General features: G+C 37.5%; 1 protein-coding gene across 1 annotated transcript in view; it reads right to left on the bottom strand.

Moving 5' to 3' along the window:
- cachd1 (cache domain containing 1) overlaps positions 1-12,981 on the bottom strand; it is a 75,669-nt gene that overhangs the window by 39,450 nt on the left and 23,238 nt on the right. The window contains 2 exon segments of the mRNA XM_017721981.2: positions 2,123-2,271; positions 7,218-7,280. Coding sequence (XP_017577470.2) covers positions 2,123-2,271; positions 7,218-7,280 — 212 coding nt within the window.

The raw sequence follows: 12,981 nt of genomic DNA, 5'->3' as shown, positions 1-12,981 counted from the left end.
TATTTAATTTTCAGTAAAAATGACCAAGTTATTCATTTTTCAGAGTCAGAAAATAATAGATCATATTTAGTACACATTTAACATATTAACACAAAATTAGACAAACCTCAACAACTAAACATATATTTTTTAGTTTAGGTTAGTGTGTCCACACTTTGCCTTCATTAAAGCTTTTACATTCTTTTCAAGAGACTTGCTTTTAGTTTTCAAAGAAATCTGAAATCTTTAAACACCTCTAAAATTCAGTCTTAGAAGTTGGTTGCATTTCATTGCTTCTCACAATCCAAATAATCCCAAACATATCCAGTTATGCTGAGGTCTGGATGCTGCGGTGGCCAGTTCATTACTCTGAGAACACCAGCAGCATCTTTATCTGATTTGCAAATGTTTTTTTTTCTTAATTTCCCTTTCTTAGAAACATCCCTTCAGATCTATTATTTTCATTTGTCTTCTTTTGGTGGAAGAATGGAATTTTTTTTTTAGATCTGTAGCAAGAGAGGAGCTTAAGGAAAACTAAGCCCTGTTTATCTGATAGTGACGGTTTTGGTGGTCTATCAGGTCTTGCACGGTTGTTAGGAGGTTCTCTCTGCTACCTTTTTTTAAGTCCCAGGAAACAATGTAAAATGTAAAAATGTGAATAATAGTAAAAGTGAGTGTCATATCAAACATTCAGCAAAATAAAAAAAAACAAAACAATTTTGTTCAAAATGCAAGGGCAAAAAAACCAAGACTTGTGATTGGTGAGTATACTGCTTACATAAGTGCTATGCAATATTACTACCCAAAGAAGGCGGTGGCAAAAAAAAGTCAATTTAATGGAGAATGGAATGTTATTCACAGGACATACTTTGTATATTCACACCGTGTGCCCAAGAGAGCAAGATTATCCTACTTAAAAAGAAAACACAGATTTAGGTTCTATGTGGCTTTAGCAACTTTTTGAACTCCAGTTTTCACATTGTACTGTATGCGTGTGTGTGCATGCATGCATGTTATGGTGTAATGGAGAAAATCTGTCACAATCATCTACTGTGTGTGTGTGTGATTGTGTGTGTGTGATTGTGTGTGTGTGATTGTGTGTGTGTGATTGTGTGTGCGCGACATTGGTGCCACACAGTCCCAGTGACTAATCAACACTAATCTACACTACAGACAGTGTGAAGCACTAGCTAGATGGAGCATTAGTATCAAAGCAGGCTGTGATTCAAGCCCCACTCATGATGAACTCTATATATGTGCATGTGTGTGTTGGGAAAGAAAGGAAAGAAACATTATGTATATAAACATGAACATGGTAAACTGGCATTCACTAAAATCTTTACTGGAAGAAAGGTCTTCTAAATGTCATTACATTTTAAGGTACAGGATAGAGATGTTCACCGAGAAATGAGATGTTTGATCAGGAGATGAAAGATAGTTGAGGGAGGGTGTACAGAAGGGAAAGAGAATGTGCAGAACAAAGAGAGAAGATAAAGGTGGGTAGAGAGGATGAAAACAAGGGGGAGAGAGCACAAGCGGAGGGATGAGAGAGAGGAGGGGGGGGGGGCGAGCAAAACAGAAAAGCAAAGAGCACAAGAGCGAGAGAGATGAGAGATGTAAGAGATAGCACAACCCAAAAAATTGGTGTTAGAACTCTGCAAGCTGCTCCCATTGAGATTAAGCTTGAAAGAGCAGAGCAGCCCAACTCGATTTGAGAAGCGCTTCGGCCTTTGAGCTCCTTTTTTCCACCAAGATGGGAGATAGGATACTCCTGACATTTAAAAATTCCCTCTTCAAGTACACGACAGCAATTCCAGCCCTAAAAGCTCTAAATCTGTATGGTCAATTAAGCCTTAAGCCATGCACTGCTAAACCCATTCAATAAATGATTTCACACACACATACTGATAACTATTCCTAGAAAGGATGTAAACGCAGTCTGGCATGCTTAGAGATTAGTCAAAAACTGTCATGGATTTTGAGTTTGACTGGGTGGGTGGAAGGGTGGAAAGGAAAAGCTAAGGTCACTTTATTTTACTGTTCAGTTAAAATAAGTAAACTATTAGCATTCTGAAAGCCTCCAGAAATCATGAGACAGCATGTGATCACTGGCTTCTTGCTGAGGAAAAAGAGCATTACTCACTCCAACATGGAAGGAGGAATTGAGCAGCAGTCTTGAATGGCTGTGAGTGGAGAGGTTAGGTGGGCCGTGTATGAAGCCTCCACCACTTGCTTGTTCCTGTTCACCACGTCCAGGTAACGGTTAAATTTCTCCCGGATCTTCTTTGCCAGCTGAAAGCAGAATACAAGAGAACAAACTGTTTCAGTTAATGCTGCACACATAAAACTTGGTAGATAGTGTATGAAGAACATGAACTTCTATACTGACCAATACAAAACACTGTAGGATGATGAGGTAAAAATATGAATGACGGCTCATGTCAAACTAGCGGTGGGCGATATGGAAAACTATGTTATTGTACTTCATGAATTTTTCACAGTACACAACATCATGATAGCTATTATTTCAGATATCTGATCAGTTGTAACAGAGAAAACTGAACCAGTAGTGCTACATTTAAAAAAACAAAACAAAATTTAAAAATCTATGAACAATGATTTTTCTTCAATATTTGGCATACTCTTCAGCACTAAAGCCAGTTAAATGGGACTAATAGTGGTTTCTTTTTAATGAAATATGCAGTTGATCATTGTTATACAAGTACTGACGGTATCCATGTTTAGAAATGCACAATGTATTGAATGAATAATAATAATAATAATAATAATAATAATAATAAAAGTTACACTTATATAGCACCTTTCACAAACCCAAGGGCACTATACAGTACTTATTGTACTGTATTGTATTGTGACCATCATTTATCATGATAACAATATATATTGTCATATTACCCAGGCAAACTTTGCTATGTTATGGATGTTTTCACAAACCTGGAATCCAAATAACTAGCTACTGCATGGTATCACACTAAAAAACAGTGATTATGTATATAAACATGTGTATCTATCTATCTATATCTATACCAGTATAAAGCAAAAACCAATATGATGTCCAGCATATTTTTCTAAATCATGGATACTGTTATTTTGTTGCGTTATTTTGTAGCGTAAGGCAGAAACACTATCAGCCCTTTTCACCAACTGAAAACCTGCATGTGTGGAAATATGAAGCTATAAGACTGCATGTAACAGTTAGCATTTTGTCAATTACAAAAAATAAAGCCTTCCAAATGTCACTGTTTGGTTTTATGAAGTTAAAAAAGAAACACCATCATTTATTAATTTTGAAGGGTTGAGTTTGATTTGCATGATTTCTAGTATAAAAGTTATTTCGTTTTTTTTAGTTTCTTATGTTTATCTATTTTGGCATATCATATCATTACTGTCAACGCAGTTAATAATTTTGGTTTATATTGCCCAAGTATTTTAAACAGTGGAAAATGACTAAAAATGATCTAACATGGCCCAAATCCAAAGCATTTCAACAGGCTGCTATGACTAACAACACTCGTTATACACAGACTTATGAATATTCAGAAAGTGTTGAAAACTCATTTGTAAACCGTAAATAATCCAATATCCTTAAGTGAAGCTGCACACCGCTGTCCATTCTAGAAGTCTCTTTTCATTAGAGCTGCAGGTGAAGTATGTGATTAATGCACTTTCCCAGACCTGGCCTTTATTCTACATCAAAGAGTGCCTGAGCCGACCTTGGAGACTGGAAATCGATCAGCATTAGACATGCACTGCCAGTTTCACCTACGCTACAGGCTATAGACAAATAACTGGGAGCTATAAAGGGAAGCTGAGTGTCCAGCGCAGTGTCGGTTGCTTAAGATCAGCAGGCTGTTTCAGCTCAGGGACTGCATGACTCTCGTGCAAGGGAATAATGGTAGAATAAGTGCGTTTCCATGAACTCTAGTTTATTTATTTAGTAAGGAGTTCCCTGAGGAAAATGAACAACTCTAGCAGCACTGGCTCAGCAATAAGGATTATTCCAGGTGGGGTGCATAAATTACTGGAGCACCAACATTTTTTTTCCCTCCCCACTAGCTCATTTAGGAAAGTAGTAACCCACAATAGCACTGTCAGGAACCCAACCCATACATAAACGCCATTAATACTCTAAACCACAATACAAATCATCCACACATACTCACATATTAAAAACTGCATGCCAAATACAACACACAGCCACACAGCTGATACACATGCCTAGCAGTAAAAGTTGTAGATTAAACCACCTAATTCATCCAAAGAGAAAGAAAAAAAGGGCAATGAAGCACAAGGAGAACCGCAGCAAACAAATTTCTCTTGAAATACTGCAATTAACAGTCTCTGCCAAAATGACTCCAGCCCAGGAATGAAGAAATGGACCATGACCTATTGAGCGTGTACATCTAATCAACCACAAGGTATGGCCATTACAGCTAAACTTGACGCCCATGCAATCAAGAAAAAAAAAACACAGTGAAGGGAAGGCTCCTTGCATCTGTCTGTGTAGAAGAATATGGGAATGATTTTCCACAATAAAGATGATCTAAATGCAATAAATACAAATACGTACAAAGTGTCATAAAATAACAGGACTGTGGCAGAGAGGTCAAGGCTAAAGGAAGGAAGTCACTGGAAAGAGCATTAATAAAGTGACTGATACAAAGTTCACCTGTGTGTTACATGAAAAGGTGAGATGGCAAAGATGGAGTTTAATCCAACTAAAAATAATATGCCTTTTACTGTAATTATCATTTAAAATAAAGTTTAAAATGTTACTACTTCACCACTTCCAAACAAGTGAGTGAACTGACCTGCCACTGCAACTTTAAACTCTCCTAACCGTTTCTATTTTTAACTCACAGGGATCCAAAGCGCATGCCAATCTAATGCAGTGGGCAGTGCTTTTCACATACCTTTCCTCACTGCAACTGCATGAAAATTAATGTCTTTATCTTATTATTTATAATAATGCACCTGTTTAGCTTCCATTGTAACAACATTGGCGCACACTTGGTTCTTACGACTGACTACTCCTGTCCTGTGTCAAAGGAAAAGGACTTTGCTACTTTTACACACAACCAGTTCCTTCCCTCTTTGACCACTCACTAAGGCACTGATTCTCACTGAACCAAATAAGAAATCTGAAACAGGGATCCACATTGCCCATTTCCTGATGTTCCCGAGCACAAAATGTCACATTTTGGCCAGTAAAAATGCAAAGTCTGTGGGCCAAGTGGCCACCTGCCATGGACATTTTTCCCCTTTTAGCAAAACACCAGACTGTTTTTTTTTTTTTTTTTACATATTCAATAAAAGTTTCATAATCAATCATTAATATCAAAACTACTACTTTTTGCCTCCCCACACAAGATCCAGCCAGACACAGAATGAAAAGCATCAGATGAAATCTGAATCACTCCGGTTGGAATAGGAACAGTTTACAACATAAACTCTACAACATAAACCACTTTGAAGAGCCAAAAAATGTGAGTAATTTCCCATTAAAGGTAACTGTTCACTTGTTACATGTATGAATCCTGTTTATATTTTTAGACAAATATTCAGTATAAGGCCCACAATGGCAACAATAGATACTGTCCATTCTTCACAAAATTCTGACAGGAGTGAAATTACTATAATATGAAATTAATTTAAAAACTATCCACACTCTTATAGTTCCATAAGTTACATTTCTGCAAATTGTACATTGCAATTCTGTCCTATAAAAGAATAATTCTGAATATAATATCAGAATATTATTCTTCAACTACTTCAATATGTTCGTGCCAATTCAGAATAAGGTCTCAGCTGAGATATGCATGTGTGCTGCACCCAGAAGACTGACTATTCCAACAAGCATCTAAAAATACTCACAACACGCCTGTCAAACAAAGAAAGAATGCAAACATTCAATGTATCAGCACAGTGAAATTAAACAGATCATTCACACTAAAATACTTTCTTTCTATAATACTAGCCTGAAGGCAAGAGCTTGGTGGAAAGTAAGCATGTTTTGAAACTTAAGACGCCCCAGTCATTTACTGTCACGTACAGACACACTTCAGTCATAGCATAGTTTGCATTCCGGTAAGATGGAATACTGCATAGCTACAAGGAGAGTATTCTCAAACACTGCTCCAAAACTACTGAAGCTGATCTGGAAAAGCCAGCGTGTATTAACTGCTACAAGCTTGAAGTTGTGGAGGGGGGGGCAGTTTATTACATTGATCTCTGTCAGCACCATTGTTCCATGTTCACTACGTAACAGTGTAGCTGAATAAAACAGATATTGTGCATCCTAGGCACAATTAGAGCTGGAGTGCCTCAGCAGGAAAACAGTTTATCAGCATCTAGTCCCGAAACCCAGTACAGCAATTAGCAGCCGAGGTGTCACCAGACTTGCTGCCAACACGTGGCTTAATCTCTCACTAGCAGCCAGTAAATAGCTGCAGGTGAGATGGGGCATCATACAGGAATAATTCACTCACAAGGGTGTCTCTTGGCAAGGAAACCTGAGCAAAAACTAATAACCTGCCCATTCTTGCTCAGGGTTTTTGTGATGGCTGACATAGTGTGTTGCAGTGAAAGCTCTCACACACACACACTACAAGTGCAGTTGCTGAGCTGCTGCCACTTATGATCCTCATGATTAGAGTCTCAACAGAATGGGGTGTATACTGCTGTTAGAACGTTTTGATGTCTTCCAGGAATTACAGAAGCCTCTTGATGGCATAAGGGAGGGGCTGACAGTAGGTCTAAAAAGTGTAAATAGGCCTACAGGAGAGAAGCCATCTCATTATGTCTAATAACACCTAACAAGCCATACTAATGTCAAAATACAAGCATGTAAAACATAATAGCAAAAATATATTAAAAAAAAAGACAAAGACAAAACATGGCTCCTTCATGTAATATGTCTGCAGTGTAATTCTTACACATTATTATACAGTACATTAAATGGTTGAAGAGAACCAAGTCCTTTAGTTATGTCAAAAATAAAGTGTGCAGTAATTTACCCAAACAGTACTTGTTAGAGAGAGAAATTCTGTAATCAATAGTTTCAGCCTTGGAATTACTGTTTCAGCAGAGGGGAACACAAAGTAAGCTTCAAAGCCAACCAGACGGCGACTGCAGAATTTTAATTGGCATCCTTTACCCCTACAGACTAAACACACATGCGCGTGCACACACACACACACACACACACACTTACTCACCTGCTGCACCTCTGTCTCGCCATTTGAAGTCTTCTCTGTGTACACAAAGGAGCTGAAAATTCTCTGTGAGGGAGAGAAAGAAAAAAGAAGGGTTGCTGAAATGTGCTAGCAAAAACTCAGAAACAGTAACATTCAAATGAATCAGAATGAAATGGTTAATAAAAAAAAATCTAAGCTGATCTCTGTACCGAAAAATGCAAATAGCATGCCATCTGCAACTGTGAAAATAGAATATTTTGGGTCTGATTTTTGTATTAAATAAGATTATATATAGAGTAAAAGTGCAGTATATCATCTTATATCAATCTATCACACACACACACACACACACACACACACACACACACACACACACCTATTACACATACACTTCCTTATGCACAGGTTATCTAACCATCAGAGGACCAAACAACCACAGACTTCTTTCTGTATTACAGTAAATTTACAGAAATAACAATCATACAAATGTCTAAACAACATCTTAAACATTTTAGACTAAATAACTTTGTATGTGTGTTCTAACCAAGGCCCTGAATTAAATTTCATTTGAGTAAAGTGGATAAGTGGAAACATTTCAAGAAAACGGTCAATTTACTAGAATTATGCCCAATTTCTCATTTTTGCCAATTTTTCCTTCAAAGGCAATACCTGTAATTGTAAGCAGGCTTATAAGTCTTACTTAACATTTGCTTTGATTTTATGGGAAGTAAATACATTAAAAAAAGGATAAAGTAAAACCTTATATGAACCTTAGCTCTTTCAAGAGCTTAAACCTATGGCATTTATGTTTATGCAGTCTTTATACTTCACTAAACCCAAAGCTATTAACACATGGGCTGTACTAGCCTCTAATATGAAATATGGAGATGGTCACATGGGCATAGCCATCACCAATAAACCAGAGCCAACAGTGCCAGTTAGAATTACATAGTGGTCTGCAGAGAGTAAACATTTACTTAAAGCTGGCAGCAGGTGTTTCACTCTAAGCCCTTGTGCTCTGACAGTATCTGACTAAATGCACTGAGGGCCGTGTACTGGTTCACTAGCTTCACACCTATTGTAAATGGGCAAACATTACTCAAAATGCTTAGCAGCTGCATGCAAACAAGGAATTCTGCCCGGACCCATAACATTACCATGGCAATCTCTACACAGAACGACACACATTGTCATAACAACATGTGATGGATCTGCACCACTTGCAAAAAACAAGAGGAAACTTGCCGTCACACTAAGACAGAGTTCCAACCAGCCACTGTGAACACATTAGTATCTTACATAAAGAAGACTCAAAGATTTTGTGTGACTTTAGTGTTTGTGAAGGGGTGACCTGAGGTCACAGCACTCCCTTTAAACCATGGACAAGTGTGTGCAAATACACTGAAGGTTTTATTAAAAGCAATGTAACAGACACATGAAGGAGTTCTGGTCTTTTCATATGCTCAGGGCCTCGCATACTTAATGAAGGAGAAAATACAAGTGAAAGCACACACTCCACCCTCTCCTGTAAAGTAACATGGGCATGAGCACAAGCAGAGGCTAGGCGCTAGCTCTGCTCAGTCCCCAGTCAGGAGGGTTTGTTTTCTGACCTGGTCTGATGGCTTTCACAGCTATGGCTACGCTGAGGAGGAATTTCACAGCTTGAAACATGAGAGCCCTAACCAGAGATGAGGGAAACTACTGTGAAGAAGGTCCTTGAACCTTTAGAAAGGCACTTACTCAAAGTGGAATTCCGGAATGAAGATAATATTATGTACCACAGGTACAAAGAGCTGCATCACATTTAATCAATCAAAAAAAAAAAACGACTTAAAATAATAAGATGAAACACATTTTAAAAATCTACTAGTATCTTTTAAAAATCATTTTAAAAATCTATTGGTATCGTACAACTTCATTTTGACATTGGGAATTGCTTTTTTTTCTAATTTTAGTGTCCATTCCATGTTAATAAAACAAATTACTGGCACTAACTTTCATAAGCTTTCAGTGTTTGACCATTTAAACCATCTGTGGTTCCAGTCTGAAGCTCTCTTGATAAAAGATATTTTCATCTACTGTGCTGCAATAATGCAATTAATTGCTTTTCACAGTAGTGAGAATTAACCAGACTTAACTATTGCAACAACAATTTGAGCAGAATAACAGGAAAGAAATGGTCAAATATAAAAGAAAGAAATGGTCAAATATTTGTTGAAAAAAAAAAAAAAAAAGAGAAAAAAAAAAAGAAAAAAACACACACACAACAACAACGACGACGACAACGACGACGACAACGACGACGACGACGACAACAACAACAACAACAACTCATTACCTTAAATTATAATTTTTTCCTTCCCCTGTAAAGTTGGAATTTTGGAAAGAAGAGGTTTTGTTCAGCAACAGCCACAAATTTTGCGGTTGCAAAACCACATTGGCCCGGCCAGCAAATAAACAGAACACATACAGAATCACACATTATACTATAGACTGCTGTGTCAACCCGTCAAAATCTTTAGCCATCTGCTTCATTCCATCAGAGATATTTCCCAGTCATGATCAGAGCTACACGAAGAGGGACAGAAAGTGCTCATCCAAGCAGTTCAAAATTGAATGCCTTTTTAAAACAATACCAATGAAATTTTGCTTTCACCATGCAAGGTAACAGGAAGCCGGCATAAATTATTCATGTAGCTCTGATCATGACTGAGAAATATCTCTGATGGAATGAAGCACATTTAACAGCTATAAGGTCTCATACAAATAAGCAAGAACATCTGATACAAAGCAGGGAAGCTGTAAACTCACTGACAAAGCAAGCTAAACTTGATTTGGACCAAATCCACCCAGCCCAGTGGAGCTGACATTCAGTATGAATGACAAACCATAGCACTGTGTAAAAAACAAACAAAAAAAAGGATTCCACTGGCACAGGACTCACTTGTAAATGGCTCTTCTTGCAGCTGCTTTGGCTCAGTATATGGTGTCCATGGTGGTTATTAATCTTATCAACCACTGGGTTAATCTCAACTGCGGTTGAATGAATGCCTGAAATGGCTAAAGCTCACTCTGCCCTTGATCCAGGCTTGCTGAGGCTCTAACATTCCCTTCAATAGAGGCACGGTGAGGGAGATCCACTCAAACTAAGCCCTCTACAGGGTGGCTTATTGTGGCAAGTCTATGATCACCCCAAACTCCAACCACTGCACTGCACGTAACACACAACAGACGCAACTATGCAAAATATCATTAATCTTTTAGGGCTATTCATATTTGGCAGACGTTTAGCAAACAGAGCTTCAACACGGCAGCTCTAAGTAACTGTTGGCAATTTGAGAGAGAAAAAAAAAAGTATTATACACTTGAAGGACCTGCTGGAATAGACAAAATGCACCAGCAAAACAAAGCAAAAGGCCCAATTAGCTGACATCCACACAACTACTTGTTAACTATGACGTTTACACAGTTACTGTGCAATGATTATTTTGTTCTTATATGTAGTGTATTGGAAGTACTGTGAATACCCATCATATACTCAGAAAAGTGTATTGGTAGGTAATTTGTTATGACAATAACATATCATACTGCCCACCTCTAGCTCTAAACTTTCCTCACACCTTGACCGTAGCTCCTCTTTATGACAATAAACCAGCTACGACACACAGTCAAAGCATAAGACCTCATACCTCTTATGCCACAGTGCTGCTGCTCGTCTGCATTTCCACTGAAACGGCCCGATGGAGGAGGATAAACCTATTAGCAATTCAGCCATCTTCAAAGGCAAGAACCCGTCCAGCTAATCCTCATTAATTTGGGATTGTACTGGCAAGTGAAAGGGTTTGCTCACACAATGCAATGAACAGGGAAGGTGCCCTAATCCACCCTTTAGTCCTACACGGTGGTCACTGGGCCGACCCTGTCTCAACTGTTTCCTGCGCAGAGCTCTAGCTAAGAGCAGAGGGCAAACTTCAACATTTCTGCAACACCTACTAGTGAGGCTTATGGTAAATAAGGACTGGGAAAAATAATTGATCCTTATATGCAACGTGATCAGACTTTTTCCTTCACAGGTCAGACAAACAATAAAGACTACAAACTACACTGTTTATAATGTAACATAAAAACAAAGATTACAAAAACTAGCATATTTTTTTGTTTATTAGTTTACAGTTGGTGGTGGGCAACACAATATTTTATAGTCATCATGAAAAAAAATTGTTATTGTGACAAGTAGTATGCTTTTGTGCGCATATAGATACAGCCTGTATTTAAAGAACATGGACTAAATGCACATTTTAATAAAAGAAAAATTAGTCCCGTTTAACTATTGCTGAATTAAAAACGTGTGTTACTAGTGCTCTCTGTGTGTGTGTGTGTGTGTGTGTGTGTGTGTGTGTGTGTTAAATCATCAGGATACATATTTTGTATTGTGAAAATATCTAAGTATTGTGATGTGATATTTCAGCCAAAACACAAACCCCCATCTTCAGTTTAAACCTATTCAACTGTAAAAGAAAGACATAGCGTGCCTTAAGCGTCATGTATACGCTACACTCAAACTCAACTAATGTGGCTTGGGAATATGAAATTATTCATTTTAATTTTATGACAATAAAACTCTTGAATCTTGAATGAAAATATATGGGGGATGGATCATAATGTATGCCAGAAAAATTGAGAGTGGTTCATAAATCACAGCACAATAAAGAAAAAAATCATACAGAATCATAAACACTTAAGGATTTCCAACTTCAAAGTCTATTGCAACTATATAATAATCATTGTAAGCACAGATATAAGGAGAACTCACTTTGATGAAAAAAAGACACATTGAGCATTAAATTTCATCCATTTTGTTGATTTTTGCCCTACACAAAATGATGCTGTCAACACTTTTGGCTACTGTTCACAGATGAGGCTGAGCAGCTATTCTGTGAGAGCACAGACATAGCATTAAGTTTTTTTCTAAGAAGCAAGATCAATAAGAGATGCACAAAGATAAATATTCTTATTATATTTTCTTATTTTAACTTCAGCGCTGGGATCAATCTTCTAAGTATAAGGAAATATGAGACTGTAACTCCATACCATTTTTAACTCAGAAGAAGTTACAGAAAAAAAACAAAAACGCTTCAGCTGCATGAAAATAAATTGTATGACAAATCGGGCTATTGGATCAGCAGTAGAATCTATACTGACTGCCACTACAAAACAGTACTGGGTTTGGATAAATCACACCTGACTGATACTCATCTTAAAGCCATACTATGCAAGTTTTACTGCAATGGACTGGAGAGTTTCAGGGATTTGGAGACCTCTCTAGTGAAAATGTAAATTATACACAACATACAAAAGAACATTTTGTAATGTTGGTTGTGCTTTGGAATCTGTCCCCAAGCAGGGGAATCTGGTAATTACATGCACATTAAACAAAGATGTACATGAATGATCTACCACTGCCATCATATCTTCATCAGCATAATTCTGATTCCGAATTTGAGACCTAAAGATCAAGCACCACCTTTCTGAGTCTGCGTGTGTGATATTTATACATCAATATAAGGTGGTCTGAAAAAATGTGGCAAAATCCAAGCCAACATTTCTGAGTTTTAAGTTATTACCTCAGGCTTTACAGGGTGACTCACAGCAGCATATTTTAGTATGTTTTCCCCATCTTACTTAAAAATGCTTCTTTTTTCAATTTTACTGAAAAGAAATAAAATAATTAACATTGGTGTCAATAGCAATCCAGCAGTCTTTGGATCAGTATACTGTTAGTATC

This window comes from Pygocentrus nattereri, chromosome 26 (genome assembly GCF_015220715.1).
Source record: "Pygocentrus nattereri isolate fPygNat1 chromosome 26, fPygNat1.pri, whole genome shotgun sequence".
NCBI classification, from domain to species: Eukaryota; Metazoa; Chordata; class Actinopteri; order Characiformes; family Serrasalmidae; genus Pygocentrus; species Pygocentrus nattereri.
The sequence above is the reverse complement of the archived record's forward strand: the minus strand, read 5'-3'. Positions and strand labels throughout refer to the sequence as shown.